The sequence below is a fragment of the Cicer arietinum genome, chromosome 6 (assembly GCF_000331145.2).
Source record: "Cicer arietinum cultivar CDC Frontier isolate Library 1 chromosome 6, Cicar.CDCFrontier_v2.0, whole genome shotgun sequence".
NCBI lineage: Eukaryota > Viridiplantae > Streptophyta > Magnoliopsida > Fabales > Fabaceae > Cicer > Cicer arietinum.
In genome coordinates this window covers 31488381-31507487 of record NC_021165.2, presented here as the reverse complement: position 1 = coordinate 31507487, position 19107 = coordinate 31488381, and the positions used below count along the sequence as shown (strand labels likewise).

The following is a 19107-nucleotide window of genomic DNA, read 5'->3' as shown; positions in this document are numbered from 1 at the left end:
AAACTATTTAGTCAAGCTCCGCCACTGACTTAATCCTATATCAATCACCGAGCTGACCAGAAAATGTGTCCACATGCAATTCAACACGAAATTGATACTAAAATCGTAAAATCAAACGCTCTTACACGTTAAAACATGTTTTTGACAACCTCAAGTACAATAAGAGTCTCAAATAGTAATATGAATAGTACACGACTTTAAAGAGTGTACTATTTCTACGTTTTCGTATCTTCAACGTCATTATTTTCAATAGATATATTCTTCGATATTTCCATAGAAACATTTAAAAAATGAATGGATATATAAAAAGACAATTATCAGAGAAGATTCTGAAAAAATCTTGAACACATCAAAAGAAAAGAATGATCGAAAATTTTCTCTATGGAGAGTTATTAGAAATTGATTTAAATTAATCAAGTTGTTTTATTCACTTGAATTGATACATGATTGAATTGTATTGTCCTCTTAATGAGAGTTAAAAATCCAAAGATAGGTTATGTGTCAATTCTATTATTTAGTTTGAATTCTTTATGATTCCACTTTACTTTTATTCAAATTGATTTATAATTATAAGTTGAATGTCTTGATGAGGAACATATCTTTTTGTTTAGAAACGAAATTATTTTTAAAATATTGCCAATACAATTCAAATCTCTCTTGATTGAGCATTTTATCGAGTGCGAGTGAAGATCTTTCAATGATGAAAATATCAATTAGATTGTTTGACTTCTTTTATGTTTTTGGTTCAATCCTATATTCGAACTACTTTGAATTCAAATTTTTGTTTATCTCGTTTTCCTTCAAAATCATGGATTGACAAAACAAATTGTTACATAATGGAATTGCTATTTGATAATAGATTAAATGTATTAGCATGTAACCTATTTCTCAAATGAAAACTTCATCTTACAACAAGAATCATTTTGAAAAATTTGTCTTGGTAATCACTCTTATACTTAAAATTTTTATATTTGATTAATTGTTTTAAACTCATTCTACATGTCTTAGTAATCATTCTTCAATGACATTTTCAGTAGTAAAACCGAATCTATGTATTAAGATAACTGAATGCTCAAAGAGAAGAACAAAAATAGAAAAGAATTTTAATTATTTTATTGAACATAGTAAAAATTTCAAATCTATATCTAAATCTAAGATTAAGTTATGGCTATGGAAGTCAAAGCACAAAAAGCAAAAGATTGCATTTGTTGACGTATGTGTTAGAAGAAAGATAGATATGAACCAAGTTAATTTTGCATTTAGTTAAAAGATACTGATAAGACAAGAGTTGCTAAATCACTTTATTTGTCTTCTAGTTAGGTACTCTGCAATTTATTTTAATTTTTAAAATTATAGTACTTGAATGATCTTTGTCTTATGTAATTAATTATGTTTTCTATAAAATTTTCTGCTTTGATCTTCTAAGAAATAGCTTTATTATTTTGGCTTAATTGCAATATTGCTCCTCCTATTTTAACTGAATCACAAAAATATTTTTCCCTCTCCATTTATTTCTCCTCAGTTTTGGTCCTCCAAACATAATTTTGGTCCAAAATTTTATAAAGTGTCATTTTTTTGTGCTTATTTAAGCCACACCATGTCTCAAGATCTCGTGGTGCAACAATTGCACATGAGATCTATGATCATAAATAGTGTGGTGTGGCTTAAAAAAAATGACACATCATAAAATTTTGGATTAAAATTCTTTTTGGGCTAAAAAATGAAGAGAAATAAAATTGGAGAACTATTTTCGTGATTCAGCCAAAATAAAGGAATCAAAATTGCAGTTAAGTATATTTTTTTATGTATTTCTTCTGTTTTACCTTATTTGTTTTCAGGAAAATCTTTCATTTTCCATGTATTTGCTTTAATTGTTTTTCATCTATGTCTTTTCTTCTAGTAAGATTCTCATATGTTTCTTAGCTCTAGCTTTTATCATCTCCTTTTTATCTTATCTTATTTTATTTTCATTTTCAATTATTTTTATTTCCTCTGAATGACATAATGATAAATTATTCTGATCACACCACCTTGTGTTTTAATTTCTCAAGAAAATCAATCATAATTTTTCCTCAAAAAATTGAGAAATCTTTCTTTCTAAAGTTCAAACAAATAATTCTTGAGTTTAACAGAACGAGCTTAATCAATCTATTTAAACCTTTATTTATGCCTTTTTATATTTCTAACTTCTTCATCTTGTTCCTTGTGTTCAATTCTTTTTTTCTTTATAATCATGGATAGTCATCCAGTCACACAATATGGAGCACACAATCTATTGTTCATATATGACTGTGACTTAAAATTCGGTCCTCACCAAACTTGTCAAAGAGTTTTGACTAACAGCCTCTGCAAACAAAGGAAGTGAGTTTGAGTTTATTCAACGTTAGAAAGTCACCATCTCTAAGAATGTTCTTCGGGATGTGTGAAACTTTTCAAGTCTTGAAAATCCTCCATCCACTTCATCTCTTTCTGAAGATGATGAAAAAGTACTTCAGCTTATGATATTTCAAATGAAAGGAAGTACACAAACTCATATCCCAAGTATCAAGTCTTGTAAAAAATCATTCTAGGATGTATATGTGTCTTGGAACTCAAGTATCAAGTAATTGTCAAAGAATACAGGATAATATTTTGCCACTTCTTCAAAAATAAAATAGATGTTAGACCCTTTAGAAGAACAATTTCAAGCTTCTTAGAGTTGTATGGAATTCCAGGCCAACTCATGGAATCTCCAAATTACTTTGTAATGCATCATTGTCAACTTTGAGACAATCATGAACATTAATGTTCACTCTCATTAATTTCTTGAGCATCCTATCAACGAAGAAGAATCTTCAAAGATTTATCAGCCTCCTCTAAAGAACCCCCTCAAAGCTTCTAAGACGTTTGTATTTTTCTTTAGTTTTAAGTTTTAAATTTAAGTGGTTTCAATTCTTTTGTTTTTTTAATGAATTTTTTGTTTTTGTGTTCAGTTCATTTTCAGTATCCACTTTATTCCTTTTTGTTCTGTCTAATATTTATCTTTTTTGGTATCAATCGCTATTAATTATTTCTTAGTTAATTGTTTGTTTATTGTGCATTTGCATTATTTTCCCTTTAGCATTCTCATTTACTTTTATTATTATTAGTATTCGTGGGTGCCTGCTTTTTAATTATTTCAATTATTTATAATCTTGTTTAATATATTATACTTCTGATTTCACTATTTTGATAATGACATAGGGGAAGAAAAATAGGAGAAATATATGGAGGAGAAAGTATCGGTTCAATTCAACTCGTGTTTATCTTTTGTTTTCTTGGTTGTATTTGCATATGCATCTCGTTGTTGCATCATTTGCTCTGCATCATTGTGTTGCATTATACACATTTGATTGCGACATCATTTGTACTTGGTTGTTGCATCATGCGCATACGAGTGTCATCTACATATCATCTCATATGTCATTATTATGATAGTTACTTATAATTCACCCTTGTTTGAAAAGGCTTAACATCCTCTAAAAACATGAATTGTTTCATTGGGCTTAACATCCTAAGAGGAAGAAGAATTCAAAGGTTTAACATCATGAGGATTAGTGAATTGTTGATCAATAGATTTCATATGCATCCAATAGTTTAACATCGTAGGAATCTATGAATTCAGTTGAAAAGTACTCTCAAAATTATGACACATATGTGATATTTCTTTTGCATTATCTACTACTTTTAACTTTCATTTTATTTACCCTTACGTGTATCAAAAATATAAAATAACTTAACAAGTTTGAAATTCTTAGAATTCAAGTTTAACATATTTAGTGGAAGTCCCAATATATTGATTTAAAATATTTTTTTCAAAGAACTTCAAAAGATTATTTAGTTAAACAACTTTTTAGTACTACGTCCAGAGGGAGTTCTTTTTAAATTTTATTTTGTAAATCAAAATGGTTCTTTAATTGTATATTTGTTTGTCGTCATCAAAAAATAAAAGATTGTTAATGTAAAATTGGTTTTAACTACAATCTTCTTAATGATCTTTTGATAATAACAAAAACAATAAGAACAATTCCCCAAACTATTTTTTAAGTGTGCATATTAAGTGAGAAGATAACAATTTATATTAATGATTATTTATTTTAAGGTAGCATAAACTATGAGTAAGTTTGAGATAATAATCTATGTGTTTTTAACTCAAAATATTATTACCTAATTAACAAGTACTTATGTATACTAATAGGGTAAATCATAATATATCAATAAGAAACTTTGCAACAAGTATGTGATAACCTACAATTTGAGTCAAAGCTTTAAAAGACAAAGAGAACATAATTCAATAAATGGTCCTCTGATTCAAAGATAAAAAAGAATTTAAATAAAACCTTTGTTGTGAAAAACGGATATCAATGAGTAATTAAACCAAGTCTGTTGTTGGTTTTGTCCAAAAAAACGCAGAATGATTGAAACAGAAAACGGAGATTGATCAGCGCAATGTCAAGAACGTTCTCTGTTTTCTGACTGAAACGAATAATGATCAGTTTTAAGCAGAATTTAGAACTTGTAATGTTAAAATGAACACACACACTTGTTAATCCAGTTTAGAGATTAACTCTTTCATCTGAGGGACTGTATTCGACTTGAATTATCACATACAATGAGATGAAACCGATTACAAAATGTTTATGCACTTATGATGCCAGTTTTTCACAGTTTTGTAAAATTGCAGCTTTGCATTCTATCACTCTGAAATATCCCTCTCTTTGTTTTTGCCAGACTTGCTTTGGCTTATATACAGTTAGTTTATAGTTTTGGAGTAAAAAACTAACTAACTAAAGTAGTTACAACTAATTAATTTAACTACCCAAAATAGTTTTGACTTCTTAATAGAGTACCACTTTTAACAATTCTCCACCTTGGTACCAAGTGAGAAGCTTCAGCTAGTGATTCTTCAAATAAGATCCTCTTAGTCCTTGATCTCAGTTTCTGGGATTGATATTAAGCAAATTCAAACAGTGCCTGAACTTGCTAAGTGTGACAGGTTTTATAAACATGTCAGTTGGGTTGTCACTTATGTGCACCTTTGCCACATTTATCTCACCCATTTCAATGACATCTATGATAAAATGCAACCTGGTGTCTATATGTTTGGTTCTTTCATGATACATTTGATTTTCACTTAAATGAATGGCACTTTGGCTGTCACAATTTAAGCAAACCAACTCTTGTTTAACACCAAGTTAAGTGATCAATCCTCTTAGCAAAATTCCTTCTTTCACAGCTTCAGCAAGAGCAACATATTCTGCTTCTGTTGTTGATAATGCCACACTATGTGTTGAAGATTAGCTTTAAAACTGACTATGTTGTTAAACACTGTGAACACATATCCTATAAGAGATCTTCTTCTATCTAAATCTCCAGTAAAATCAGAGTCTACAAATTCTTGGACTTGTTTTGATGGTTCTGAACTTTTTTTGTATTCCAAACACATGTCTGCTTGGACTTGTTTTGATGGTTCTGCTTCTGTTGTATGCTATGGTCTGAGTTCCCTTTAAGTACCTCAGAATCCATTTGACATCTCGTCAATGACTCATCCTTGGGTTTCCCATAAACCTTCTCGTGACACTTACAACATGAGTAATGTCTGGCCTTGAGCAGACCATAGCATACATGATACTCCCTATGGCGCATGCATATGGTATATTATTCATGTCTTCTGCTTCCAGATTTGTGTTTGGTGACATGGCTGAAGAAAGCTTGAAATGATCTGCTAGTGGAGAGCTCATTGCCTTTGATTCACACATATTGAATCTATTTAGAACCTTTCTAATGTAGCTCTCTTGGGAAATTATCCATTTTCCTTGCTCTCTGATTCTGATGATTTCCATTCCTAGGATCCTTTTGGCTGTCCCCAAGTCCTTCATCTCGAATTCTTTATTCAGCTGACCCTTTAATTTTTCTATTTCTTTCATACTTTTAGATGCTATTAGCATGTCATCCACATATAGAAGCAAGTAAATGTATGTGGTTGATGATACTTGTTTATAATACACACAACTATCAAAATTGCTTTTAGCATACCTTTGATTGAGCTTGAATGAATCAAACGTCAAATATCATTGCCTTGGTGATTGCTTTAGCCCATAGAGTGGTCTCTTTAGAAAGAATGCTCAATCATCCTTTCCTTGAGTCCTAAAGACATTTGGTTGTTGCATTAAGATTATTTCATTCATATCACCATGGATAAATGATGTCAAAGTGTGCTACCATGACTAGAATTATCCTCATAGATGCATGCTTGACTACAAGAGAAAATATTTCATTGTACTATACACCTTCCCTTTAAGTGAATCCCTTTGCTACTAGCCGTGCTTTGAACCTTTGTGGTTCAACTCCTGGAATTCCCTCATTCCTCTTGAAGATCCACTTGTTGCCTACAATTCTGGAGTTGGTTGGCTTAGGTATGACTTCCAAGTGTTGATCTTCTTTAGTGATTTCAGCTCCGCATTCATAACTACAATCCTTTTATGTTTATCTTGAGACCTGACAGCTTCATTGTAATTCCTGGGATCTTCTTGTATAATCTCTTCAACAGCATGTAATGCATAGATGATCACGTCTGCATAGCCATATCTTTGAGTGAGTTTTGATGTTCTTCTTTCTTTATCCCTGGTGAAGTTATAATCATCTATTTCCTGCTCTGGGAACATAGCATGTTCTGCTGGGTTTGCATCAATCTTGACTTGTTGTGCATGTTGTTGTTCTGAAGTCAAGAACGTTCTTGACTTCTGTTGATCTTTCTCCTTTTCTGTGGCTGAAGTCATGAACGTTCTCCGTTTGTCTAGCACTTTTTCCACCTCAAGATCAAACATGTCAGTTTTGTCTTGTTGAGTCTCTTGTTGTTCCAAGAATGTTCTCCATTTTTCTCTATCTTTCTCCACCTCAAGATCAATCCTCTCATCTTCAATTTGATGTGAGTCTTTATTTGTAGCATTGTTTACAGACTTATATAGCTCAACCTCATGAAACTTAACATCCCTGCTGATGATACATTTTCTAATTTTAGGACACCATATCCTATAAACTTTTACACCACTTGGATATCCAACAAAATACCTTTTCTTGGCTCAAGGGGATAGCTTTCCTTCATTTACATGGTAGTATGCAACACATCCAAATACTTTTAGATGATTGTAGTTTGTAGCATGCCCATTCCATATCTCTTGAGGGGTTTGGAGTTTAATTGCAATAGAAGGACTCAAATTTATCAAATAACAAGTTGTATTGACAGCTTCTTCCCAAAACTGTGCAAGCATCTCAACGTTCGACATAATGCATCTCATTCTTTCAAGCAAGGTTCTATCCAACCTTCCAGCTAGTCCATTTTGCTGAGGTGTGCTTCTTATAGTCCTATGTCTGTTCACACCACGAGCTTTGCAAAAACTAGTAAATTCCTCACTACAGAATTCAAGATCATTATCTGTCCTTAGAGTTTTAATCCTTTTGTCAGTCATATTTTCAACCATAGACTTTCAATCTTTAAAGATTTTAAATGCTTCATCCTTAGTTTTCAAGAAGTAAATCCATACTTTTCTACTATAATCACTAAGAAATATAATGAAATACTTCTTACCTCCATGTGAAGCAATCCATGCAGTGTCCCATAGATCATTGTGAATATATTCCCGAATTCATTTTGAGCAATGTTTCCTTGTAGAGAACTTGACCCTATGCATCTTTCCATACATGTAATTCTCACAAAATTCAAGATCACTAATCTTGTCATCACCTAGTATGCCTTGTTTGTTAAGAACTTGCATCCCCTTTAGACTTACATGTCCCAGTCTTTGATGCCACAAACTGGCTTTGCTTGATGTTTGTATTGCCACTGTCGCCATTCCAGTCACTGCTTGACCATTTAAAAGGTAGATTCCATGATCCCTTGTTCCCTTCATGATTACCAATGATCTTTTTATGACTTTTAGAGTGCCTTTCTCTGCTTTGTATGAACAGACAACTTCTTCCAACATTCCTAGAGAAATTAAATTCCTCTTCAGTTCTAGAACATGTCTAACCTTTGACAAAATCTTCATGGTCCCATCTTCCAGCTTCAGCTTGATTGGACCAAATCCAACTACCTTACACGTTGATTTGTTCCCGATAATCACCTTGCCTCCATCAGTTTCTTTGTAGTCAAGAAACCAATCTCTATTTGAGGTCATGTAAAATGAACACCCTGAGTCAAGCACCCATTCATCATCCATGATTTGAGTTGAATTTGCCATTAGAACTTTTGTGCTTTCATATCCTTCAGAAGCTATAGATGAATTTCCATAATCATCATCACTATTTGATCCTTTCTTTCCTTTCCAATATGGACAATCTTTCTTTAAATGCCCCTCCTTTTTGCATATGAAACATCTCATTTTAGACTTGTCCTTTTCTTTATTCTTGAACTTATTCTTCAATTTTTGATTCTTCTTCCCTGCCTTAGCCTTGACAAACAATCCCTCACCACCAATGTTTTCTTCTTTCCCATCTGACTTCCTATTCAATTCTTTGGAGATTAGTGCAGCTTGTACTTCTTCTAATGACAAAGAATCTCTACCATACAAAAGTGTATCACACAAATTTTCAAGAGAGTTCGGTAATGAATTTTATCAATAATAGGGCCTGATCCTCATCATCCAATTTTACATCAATATATTTAATAAAATCGTATTAAACTCATCCATATGATTTTCAATAGACCTCTTATGTTGCATCTTGAAAGTATACAATTTTTGTTTTAAGTACAAACGATTCTCTAATGATTTTGTAATGTATAAAAATTCTAATTTGAGCTAAATACCTGCTGCAGAGGTCTCCTTTGATACTTCTCGCATAACCTTTTCTCCAAGAATCAAGATTAAAGCACTATGAGCCTTTTCCATGATATCTTTCTTCTCCTTTTCTGGTAATGTGGATGCCATGTCTTCCTCTCCTCCCAGTGCTGCTGCAAAACCTTGTGGGAAAGGGAGCAACAATGGTTGGAACCACAAAATTGGACATTGAAAAAGTTCAATGGATCAAATGACTTTGGTTTGTGCAAGATAAAGATGCATGTTGTTCTGGTACAACAAGGCTTCGTGAACGCGTTGAAGGGTGAATCAGCTCTTCCATCTACAATGAATGCACGAGAAAAGGAATAACTGGTTGAAAAAGCAAAGAGCACTATCATCTTGTGTCTTAAAGACAAAGCTTTGAGGGAAGTTGCAAGGGAACCAACTGCAGCAGCCTTATGGCTTAAACTTGAATCTCTCTACATGACTAAATCAGTTTCAAATAGATTCTTCTTGAAGCAACAATTGTTCTCTTTTAAAATGGATGAAGAGAAACCTTTCACAGTTCAACTTGCTGATTTTAACAAGATCCTTGATGTTTTAGAAAATTTAGAAGTCGAGCTAGATGATGAAGACAAAGCTTTGATCTTGCTTAAAGCTTTGCCAAGTTCATATGAACATTTCAAAGATGCTATAATGTTTGGAAGAGAACAAACAATTACTCTTGAAGAAGTGCATGCCTCCATCAGGACAAAGGAAAGCTATAAAAGAATTGAGTTCAAGAATGATAATCATGCTGAAAGTCTGAATGTAACCAGTGGAAGAACTGACAAGAAAATATCAAATGAAAATAAACAAAGTTCCAATTCAAAGTCAAAATATGAAGGGAAGTATAGATGTTTTCATTGTCACGAGAAGGGACATTTCAAGAAAGATTGCCCTAAAAGAAATGAATCAAGAAACTCTAAGGATTTAGGAAATGTTGCACTTGTTGATGTTGGTTATCAACCTGTAAAGGCATTGAAGATTTCAAATTAAGAAGGTGAAAATAACTGGGTATTAGACTTAGGTTGTAGTTTCCATATGTGTCCAAGAAAGGATTATTTTGAATCAATAGATCTTCGTGATGGTGGAGTCATTCTGTTTGGCAACAACAAAACATGTAAAGTCCAAGGAAAATGAACAATCAGATTCAAAATGTTCAATGGCAAGGAGTTACTGCTCAATGATGTAAGGTACATACCTGAATTAAAAAGAAATTTAATTTCTGTTGGTATGTTTGACATTTTAGGATATTCCACAAACATAAAGAATGGTATCATGACTATTATTAATAAAGATGATATCATTGTTAAAGGCATTAAAAGAAATGGCTTGTATAATTTAGAAGGTTTTATTATAATTGCACAAGCTTCAGTTGCTAGCTCTAATTTGCATTCATCTTCTAGAATATGGCATAAGGGAAAGTTGAGTTATCAAAACAGAATTTGCTTAATGGTGACAAAATTGAAAAATTGGAATTTTGTGATCATTGTATTCTCGGAAAGTAAGAGGGGCATTTTTGGTGCTAGCCAACACAACACCTCTAGACCTTTTGAATATGTTCATTCTAATTTGTGGGGTCCTGATAGCGTTTCAGCAAGTGTACTGAATCGTTGCAAGTAATAATAAAACGGTAGTACCGAGTGTCGAACTCAAGGATTGCGTTTTACTATTAAATTTTATTTAATTACTAAAATTGAACAAAAAGTTCTCAAGTTGATTGAAATAATATTTAAAATTAACAACAGTAATAAAATTGATCCTTTAAAATAAGAAAAATGTCAGGGATGAGTTTCACTTGGAATCCAACCTTGGTGTCTAATTTGATGCTAGTTACTGAATTCCTTTATTGAATTATTACCGAATTCTCTTTGTTATTCTTGCCAAAATGTCTTAGTGACAGAACTTTTAATTTCAAAGTAACCCTTAATTCCTTAGTAGATTTAAGATTAGAATTAAGCATTATTGTACAGGAACCCTCTTGTTAAACTATTTCCTTTGCAACTAATTTAATTGGTTTCATGACCTATATCTATCCCTAGACTACAAATTCATGAATTTATCATCTCAAGCATTCATAAAGTCAACTTTCATTTCAAAATACAAATCGTATAACATTTTAATGTTGATCAAGCAATAAAAAACATTAAGCACAAATATGAGAAAAATAATTCAATAAACTCATTCATATAACTAGAAATCAAGTCATAAAAATAAGTTTAATCTTATTACACTCATCCCTAACAAATAGGGTTTAGTTACTCATGACAGAGATAGAAAAGGTAAAGATTAAATGAGAATTACAAGAAAGATTCATGAATGATTCTTGATAAAACTGCTATAATCGTGTTAGAAATGACCGTCTTTGAGTTCCTATGTTAGGGCACAAGTCTCTCAACTTCCCAATAGTCAAAAAGATCCCTAAAAAGTGATAACATGCATTTCTAAACATTCAGCCGCATGCCACGCGCCCCAGGCGCATGTCTTTGCGCTTCAGGCGCACAACATCTGTTGCATGACACATACTGCATTTTTCACCTTGTTCAGGTCTGAATTTGGTTCTGATATCTTCATGAACGTTGTAGCTATGGATCTTAGTTTTCACTTGCACTTGGTTTGCCTCCAATTGGACAACTACAACTCCCAATATGGCTGAAATACTCCACATAGATCATGTTGATTTCTCACCAAAATTCAGCATTGCACTAAAATAAAGAAACAACGCAAAAATACAAAAAAACAAATCTCTAATTAATCAAGGAAATAAGAACATCATCATTTCATTAAATCAAATAATTAAAAAAAACAAAATATATCAAATAAATTAACTAATAAATAAAAGATAAATAAGACTAAAAACAATGAAAAATATGTATACGATGAAGAGTTATCACAACCCCAAACTTAATCTATTGTTTGTCCCCAAGCAACAATTAATTTCAGATTTGAAACAATTAAAATCTAACTTAAACTCAATTTCTCAAATCAAATCAAACTCAATTCTCAAATTTCCAGCTACTTCAAAACATTCATCATGCTCCATGGTTGCTAAATAAAAAAACAACACAATTTGTACACCTTAGCATTCATTCATCAAGTTCAACTCTCTCTTCACACAATCTCACCAAAATTTATCTCAAGTGTTTAAAAAAGGTTATGGATTTATCACTCAAATCCTATAACATGAATCACGTTACCATAGACTTGAAAAACTTCTAGTTAGCAATCACAATGCAACAAACACATACACTTATGGAGAAATTTCGGGTTGTAATGGGGGTTAGGTTAGGGTAGGACATTTTGGGATAATAGGCTTTACTACTTGGAGTTAGACATACATCTTCAAATTATTCTACTACTTTTTATTTTTCTTCGCCTTTTCATTGCGGAGATTCTCAAACATTCACAAAAGAACCAAGAAGATATTATTTATCAAAGTACACAAAATGATTTTTTTTTTCTTCTTTTTGTTTTTATTTTTTTTCTTTTTGTGAGAATCACCACCCCAAACTTAAAAGGTTACTATCCCATGAGCAACTCCAAACTTAGAAATTTACCAAGATGAGAATTTTTTTTTCTACCTAACTCCAAGTAAGGTGATTTAATTAAAGTCAGGTTTTGGGCTTATAATGTGGCTAGTAACCGAAATAAAAGGGCAAGACTCAAAGAGGCTAGAAAAGGATAAAATTTGCATAAGGTATTTAGAAAGGCTCAAATGACCAAACAAAATTGCCTCAGTGTATGCATAAATTACAAGTGATGCAAGTCAGAATTAGTGCAAGTTCTGAAAAGATAACACATATCTGGATAATCGCACAACAAATAATTAAAGTGTTTAGGTTCAAAAGCTCACATCTAGGATAATAAGAAAGAGTATAAACTATCTAAATGATGCCAAACATGTCACTACAAATTTTAGTTAGCTTTTTTATTTAAAAAATGGCATGTGAGACTTCGCCAACCAAGGAGTAATCACTAATGCATGCATTAGTAAAACTTATCGAATTGAGCAATGATATGAGCAAAGAAATAGAGTTTAACTTTCAAATACCCAAACAGAAAACTTATGACCGAATGCAAGTTGTTAATAATTCTTCATCATAGTGCACCTTTACACACAACTAGAAAGAAACAAATTCAAATAACTAAAATAAGATTGCAAAAATAAAAGTTACATCTACTTGTGGATTGCCTCCCACGAAGTGCTTCTTTAAAGTTATTAGCTTAACACCTCAACTAATTTCAAGGTGGCATATATGACAAGAAGAACACATCATCATTATTTTTCTTTTTGCTTGGTAGAAATTCCAAGAACTTGAGAAATAAAAGATGTTGCTTCCATGTCCTTCTCAATTCGACATTGATGAACAAGGCATAGATTGAATCTCGAACTTTATCAATCTCTTCTTTTTCTTTTCCTCGTTTGTCTTTTCGTCTTGCTTATCTTCTTCTACCACAACAATAAAACTATCTTCAATCTTCAACTTCTCCTCCATCTTAACAAACTTAACCACTTGCTCAAATAACCTCTCACATTGAATTTCAAATCTTTCAATTGAAACCTTGTTATTCTTCATGAATTCAACCAAAATGTTCGTAATGTGAAAGTCTTTGTCATATGATTCTTTGGATAGAATTTTAGGAGGTAGAATTTGTTCCCAATTGATCTTTTTAATGAACACTCGTCGTTTTCTACATCTTTGACCAAAAAATCTTCATATTCTACTAGTTCGGCAAGGTCATCAAAACAAGTTCCATTCCTATGTCCTTCTTCACAAAAGTCACACGTAATAGGCTGCATCTGAGGGATCTGAGGGTGATATTTTAAAAATATATCTCTCAAGATTTGCCCCTCAATCATACGAGATATACCAGATATAAGACAAGTATTACACTCTTCATATAATTATAGTAGAATATCATTATTATAATCTTACATGCTCTATAACGAATAGTTATCTAAAAAAAAAAAAAAAAGAGAGACAAACCACAAACACATGACATTAGCAAGCTCAGCAAATAAAAATAAAAAAAAATCAAAATTAAAATTAAAATAAAAGCAAAAATTTTAATGTAGAGCAAAAAATTTCAATTAAGTTAAATTCAATAGTGATATGGCAATCCCCGGCAACGGCGCCAAAAACTTGATAGCATTTCAGCAAGTGTATTGAATCGTTGCAAGTAATAATAAAACGATAATACTGAGTGTCGAATTCAAGGATTGCGTTTAACTATTGAATTTTATTTAATCACTAAAATTGAACAAAAAGTTCCCAAGTTGATTGAAATAATATTTAAAATTAACAATAGTAATAAAATTGATCCTTTATAATAAGAAAAATGTCAGGGATGAGTTTCACTTCGAATCCAACCTTGGTGTCTAATTTGATCCTAGTTACTGAATTCTTTTATTGAATTATTACCGAATACTCTTTGTTATTCTTGCCCTAATGTCTTAATGACAGAACCTTTAATTCTAAAGTAACCCCTAATTCCTTAGTAGATTTAAGATTATAATTAAGCATTACTGTACAGGAATCCTCTTGTTAAACGATTGCCTTTACAACTAATTTAATTGGTTTCATGACCTATATCTATCCCTAGACTACAAATTCATGAATTTCTCATCTCAAGCATTCGTAAAATTCACTTCTGTTTGAAAATACAAATCGTAGAATATTTTAATGTTGATCAAGCAATAAAAAGCATTAAGCACAGAGATCAGAAAAATAATTCAATAAAGTCATTCATATAACTAAAAATCAAATCAGAAAAATAAGGGTTTCATCTTGTTACTATCATCCCTAACAAATAGAGTTTAGTTACTCATGACAGAGATACAAAAGATATAGATTAAAGAAGAATTACAAGAATGATTCGTGAATGATTCTTGATAAAACTACTACAATGATGTTAGAAATGGCCGTCTTTGAGTTTCTTTGTTAGGGCACAAGTCTCCCAACTTCTCAATAGTCAAAAAGATCCCTAAAAAAATGAGAAAATGATTTTAATGAGTTCTGTTGCGTGTCGCACGCTTGAGGCCTGAATGGATAGTAACATTAGCTTAAAATGTGCTTGGGGCGCGCTCGGGGAGCGGATCGACGGTAACTTCAGCGCGAAATGTGCTTAGGGTCTGCTTCAAGCGCACAACATCATCTATCTGGCGTTGTGTGCATTTTTCTCCTCGTTTGAGTCGAAATTGGTTTTGGTGTCTTCATGAAAGCTGTAGATATGGATCTGATCTTTCATTTGCACTTGGTTTGACTCCAATTGGACATCTAAAACCCCAGATAAGGCTGAAATACTCCACATATATTATGTTGATTTCTCACCAAAATTCAGCACTGCATTAAAACAAAGTAACAACGCAAAACTTCAAAAAATCTCTAATTAATCAAGGATATAAGAACATAAATATTATATTAAAGCAAAGAAATAAAATTAACAAAATATATCAAATAACTCATTAAATTAACTAATGAATAAAAGATAAATAAGACTAAACACAACGAAAAATATGCATATGACGAAGAGTCACTAGGTCTTTCAAGGACAAAAACTCATGCCGGTTGTTCTTACTTCTTAACCATCATTGATGATTACTCTAGGAAAGTATGGATCTATTCCATTAAAAATAAAAGTGACACTTTTATGAAATTTAAAGAATGACATATGCAAATTGGAACTCAAAAGGAAACTAAGCTAAAATGTTTAAAAACTGACAATGGCCTAGAGTGTCCTTTAGAGCAGTTTGATAAGTATTGCAGGGACTTAGATATTCAAAGACATAGAATAGATGCAGGCACCCCCCCAACAAAATGGTATTGCTGAAAGGATGAACATAACAATCTTGGAAAGGGTCAGATGTATGATCTTGAGTACAGGGCTGCCTAAAATATTCTAGGGAGATGTTGCAGTTACAACAGTGTATTTGATCAATAGATGCCCTTCATCAGCTATTGGATTTAAGACACCAATTGAGATGTGGAATGGCAAACCAACAGACTACTCAAATCTGAAGGTATTTGGTTCATTAGCATTTGCTCACACAAGGCAAGATAAGTTGGATCCTAGAGCAATCAAATGTGTTTTCATTGGTTATCATAAATGAATAAAAGGTTACAAGTTGTGGAGAATTGACCAAGATGTGCCCAAGTGCATCATATCAAGAGATGTAGTGTTTGATGAAACAAGAATGCCCATGATTGACAAAGAACATTCTTCGTTTCAGTTATGCAGAAACACAAAACATTGTTCGTTTCAGTTCTGCAGAAACGCATAACATTCTCTGTGTCAGTTCTGCAGAAACGCATAACATTCTCCATTTCAGAACTGCAGAAACACATAATGTTCTCCATTTAATAGTGCTTCAAACAACAATGATGAGAGTGTTCGGATTAAGTTGGAGCCACCTGAAGATCAAAAGATTAATCATGAAGACATAACTAATACATCACTTGATGATAATGTTTCAATAGAAACAGATTTGGCCATTTACAACTTGGTAAGGGATAGAGAAAGAAGGGTTATCAAGCCTCCAACTAGATATGGTGAAGCATATTTAAATTTTTATGCTTTAAGTGTTGATGAAGATCTTCAAAGAGATGAACCAAGAAACTACAGGGAAGCCATTAATAGTGAAGACAAAGAAGCTTGGATGATAACTATGAATTAAGAAATGCAATCATTAGAAAAGAATCAAACCTAGATTTTGATATACATTCCTAAGAGTCAAAGGATAATTGGATCAAAATGGGTGTTCAAGAGAAAGGAAGACATTCAAGGTAAAGAGAAGATATGGTTCAAAGCAAGATTAGTTGCAAAGGGATTTTCTCAACTTGAAGGAATTGATCTCAATGAAGTATTTGCACCTGTTGTAAAACATTGTTCAATCAGAATTCTTATTTCAATTGTAGCTCAAGAAGACTTGGAATTAGAGCAGTTGGATGTCCAAACAGCATTTCTACATGGTGATCTGGAAGAAACCATTTATATGCATCAACCTGAAGGATTTGCTAAATGCATAAACAAGGTTTTTCTTCTTAAAAAACCATTGTATGGCCTAAAGCATAGTCCTAGACAATGGTACATGAATTTTGATGATTTCATGATGAGAACTGGTTTCCAAAGATGTAGTTTTGACAGTTGCCTTTACATTCTAAAAGAGGAAATTCAAGAACGTTCTCCAGCTCAAGAACATTCTCCAGTTTTTCATAAAAGTCAAGAATATTCTCCAACTTACCTATTACTCTATGTGGATGATATTCTTCTTGCAAGCTCAAGTAAAGACCAGATTAAAAGGCCAAGAGGATCTTAGGAATGGATATAAAAAGAAATAGAATGAAGGGGGAACTATTTCTTTCTCAAGCTGCCTACTTGAAGAAAGTTGTCACTAAATATAGAATGCATGAAGCAAAACATGTTACTACTCATTTGGGACAAAATTTCAAATTGTCTATGCAAGACTCACCTAAGACAGATGAGGAAAGACAAAGAATGAGTATAATTCCTTATGCTAGTGGAGTTGGCAGCATAATGTATGGAATGATCTGCTGCAGGCCAGATTTGGCTTATGTTATAAATGTTGTCAGCAAATTTATGACTGATCCATGACCATTGCATTAGTCAGCACTCAAGTGGATAATGAGGTATTTAAATGGCTCACTGACAGCAGGTTTAAAATTCAAAAAGAATCATGATGACAATGAACCAATCAAAGGATATGTGGACTCGGATTATGCTGGAAACATAGACACTAGAAAATCAATTTCTGGTTATGTTTTCACTATATATGGGACTGTTGTAAGTTGGAGAACAATTACACAATCATTGGTAGTACTTTCTACAACTCAAGCTGAATTCATTGCGCTTATTGAAGGTGTTAAAGAAGCTTTATGGATGAAAGGACTTATTGGTGAACTAGGAATAAATCAGAATTGTGTTTCAATTTATTGTGATAGTCAAAGTGCTATACACTTATCCAAGCATTAATTGTATCATAATAAGTCTAAACAAATTGATGTTAAGTATCACCTCATAAGAGATGTGATCGATTCAAAGTAGGTTTCAGTTGAGAATATTGCAAATGAGGACAATCCAGTTGATGCATTCACCATATCACTTTCACAAGCTAAGTACAAGCATTGCTTGGACATAGTTGGCTTCGACAAAGAGTAAAGATGAAGCAATGGCAGCAAGATCAATGATTGAATTATTCTAATATTGAGTCAAGGTGGAGAATTGTGAATGTGTGCCTCAAATCATCTAACTAAAGTTGGTTAAGTTTTAGTGGTTGTTATAACTACCTTTGGCCAAGTTATTTATGATAGGTGGTTATAGTTAGTTTGCTTGTGTATACTATAAATAAAGTTGTAATATTGTAGTAACTGTAAGGTTGATGTTGTAGCTGTAGCAGTAAGAGCTGGAAACTAAGAGAGACATAAGCAATTCGTGATTCATAGAAATTCAGAGAAAGAAGATTAAAGGGAGAAAAAGAAAGATTAAGAGAAAGGCTAGTATTGCTGGTTCATAAATAGTGATAGATATTAGGAGATCAATCCTGAGAAGACCTTAATCTTGTAAAGTTCAATCTTTAATAGTGGATTAATCTTGCTTGCTTGCCCGTGATATAGGTCTCATCAATTGAGACCGAACACGTAAATTCTTGATGTTATTATTCCCTTATCCTTCTTTAATTTTCATTTGATTTGATTATGAAAACTATTTTGAGCAGAAAACCAAGAACATTCTAGTTTTCAGTTCTATCCAGAACATTCTCCGTTTTCAGCAGAAAACGCATAACGTTCTCTGTTTTCGTTTTTTCTATGCAATTGCTTGCCTAGGTCACCACAAAGGCAACCTTTTTGACTGCCTAGGTCACCACAAAATCCAAAATACCGTTGCTATTTTATGGCCACTTTGGCTGTCACAAATGCTTTATTTTCTCTCTATGTATATCACTCCTCCTTTCATTTCTTATTTCTACCTTCTCTCTAAATTTTCTCTCTACCTTCTCTCTATAAATATACTTGAAGATAAAATGTAATTTCAAACCAGGTTATCTCAAACACCAATTAATAATACTTTTGAGGGACATTTGTCATCGTGTTATATTCCATCAAATAATGATGGAAGGAATGGAGCTAATGATCAAAGTAATTATTACAATAATTGATGTATTCAAATAATATTTTATTTATTTATTTTGGATTTTTATGAATATATTATACATTATTATTTAGTTATGGTGTTTTTATTTTTGGTTTGTATG

The 19107-nt window shown here is 32.3% G+C and overlaps 1 protein-coding gene across 1 annotated transcript; it reads left to right on the top strand.

Moving 5' to 3' along the window:
- Positions 1 to 9992: 9992 nt before the first annotated feature.
- Positions 9993 to 16512, top strand: LOC140920692 (uncharacterized). Its single transcript, XM_073369503.1, has 3 exons — positions 9993 to 10439; positions 15742 to 15890; positions 16203 to 16512. Exons 1-3 carry the CDS (start codon positions 9993 to 9995, stop codon positions 16510 to 16512), a joined length of 906 nt encoding a protein of 301 aa, XP_073225604.1.
- Positions 16513 to 19107: the final 2595 nt, after the last annotated feature.

Excerpts from the sequence above, each read along its gene's own strand:
- LOC140920692 (XM_073369503.1), top strand. The coding sequence starts at position 9,993 with ATGTTCAATGGCAAGGAGTTACTGCTCAATGATGTAAGGTACATACCT. Across the intron at positions 10,440-15,741 it reads CTGATAGCGTTTCAGCAAGT|GGAGATGTTGCAGTTACAAC; the intron begins GTACTGAATCGT and ends AAAATATTCTAG. Across the intron at positions 15,891-16,202 it reads TTAGCATTTGCTCACACAAG|TGCTTCAAACAACAATGATG; the intron begins GCAAGATAAGTT and ends TCCATTTAATAG.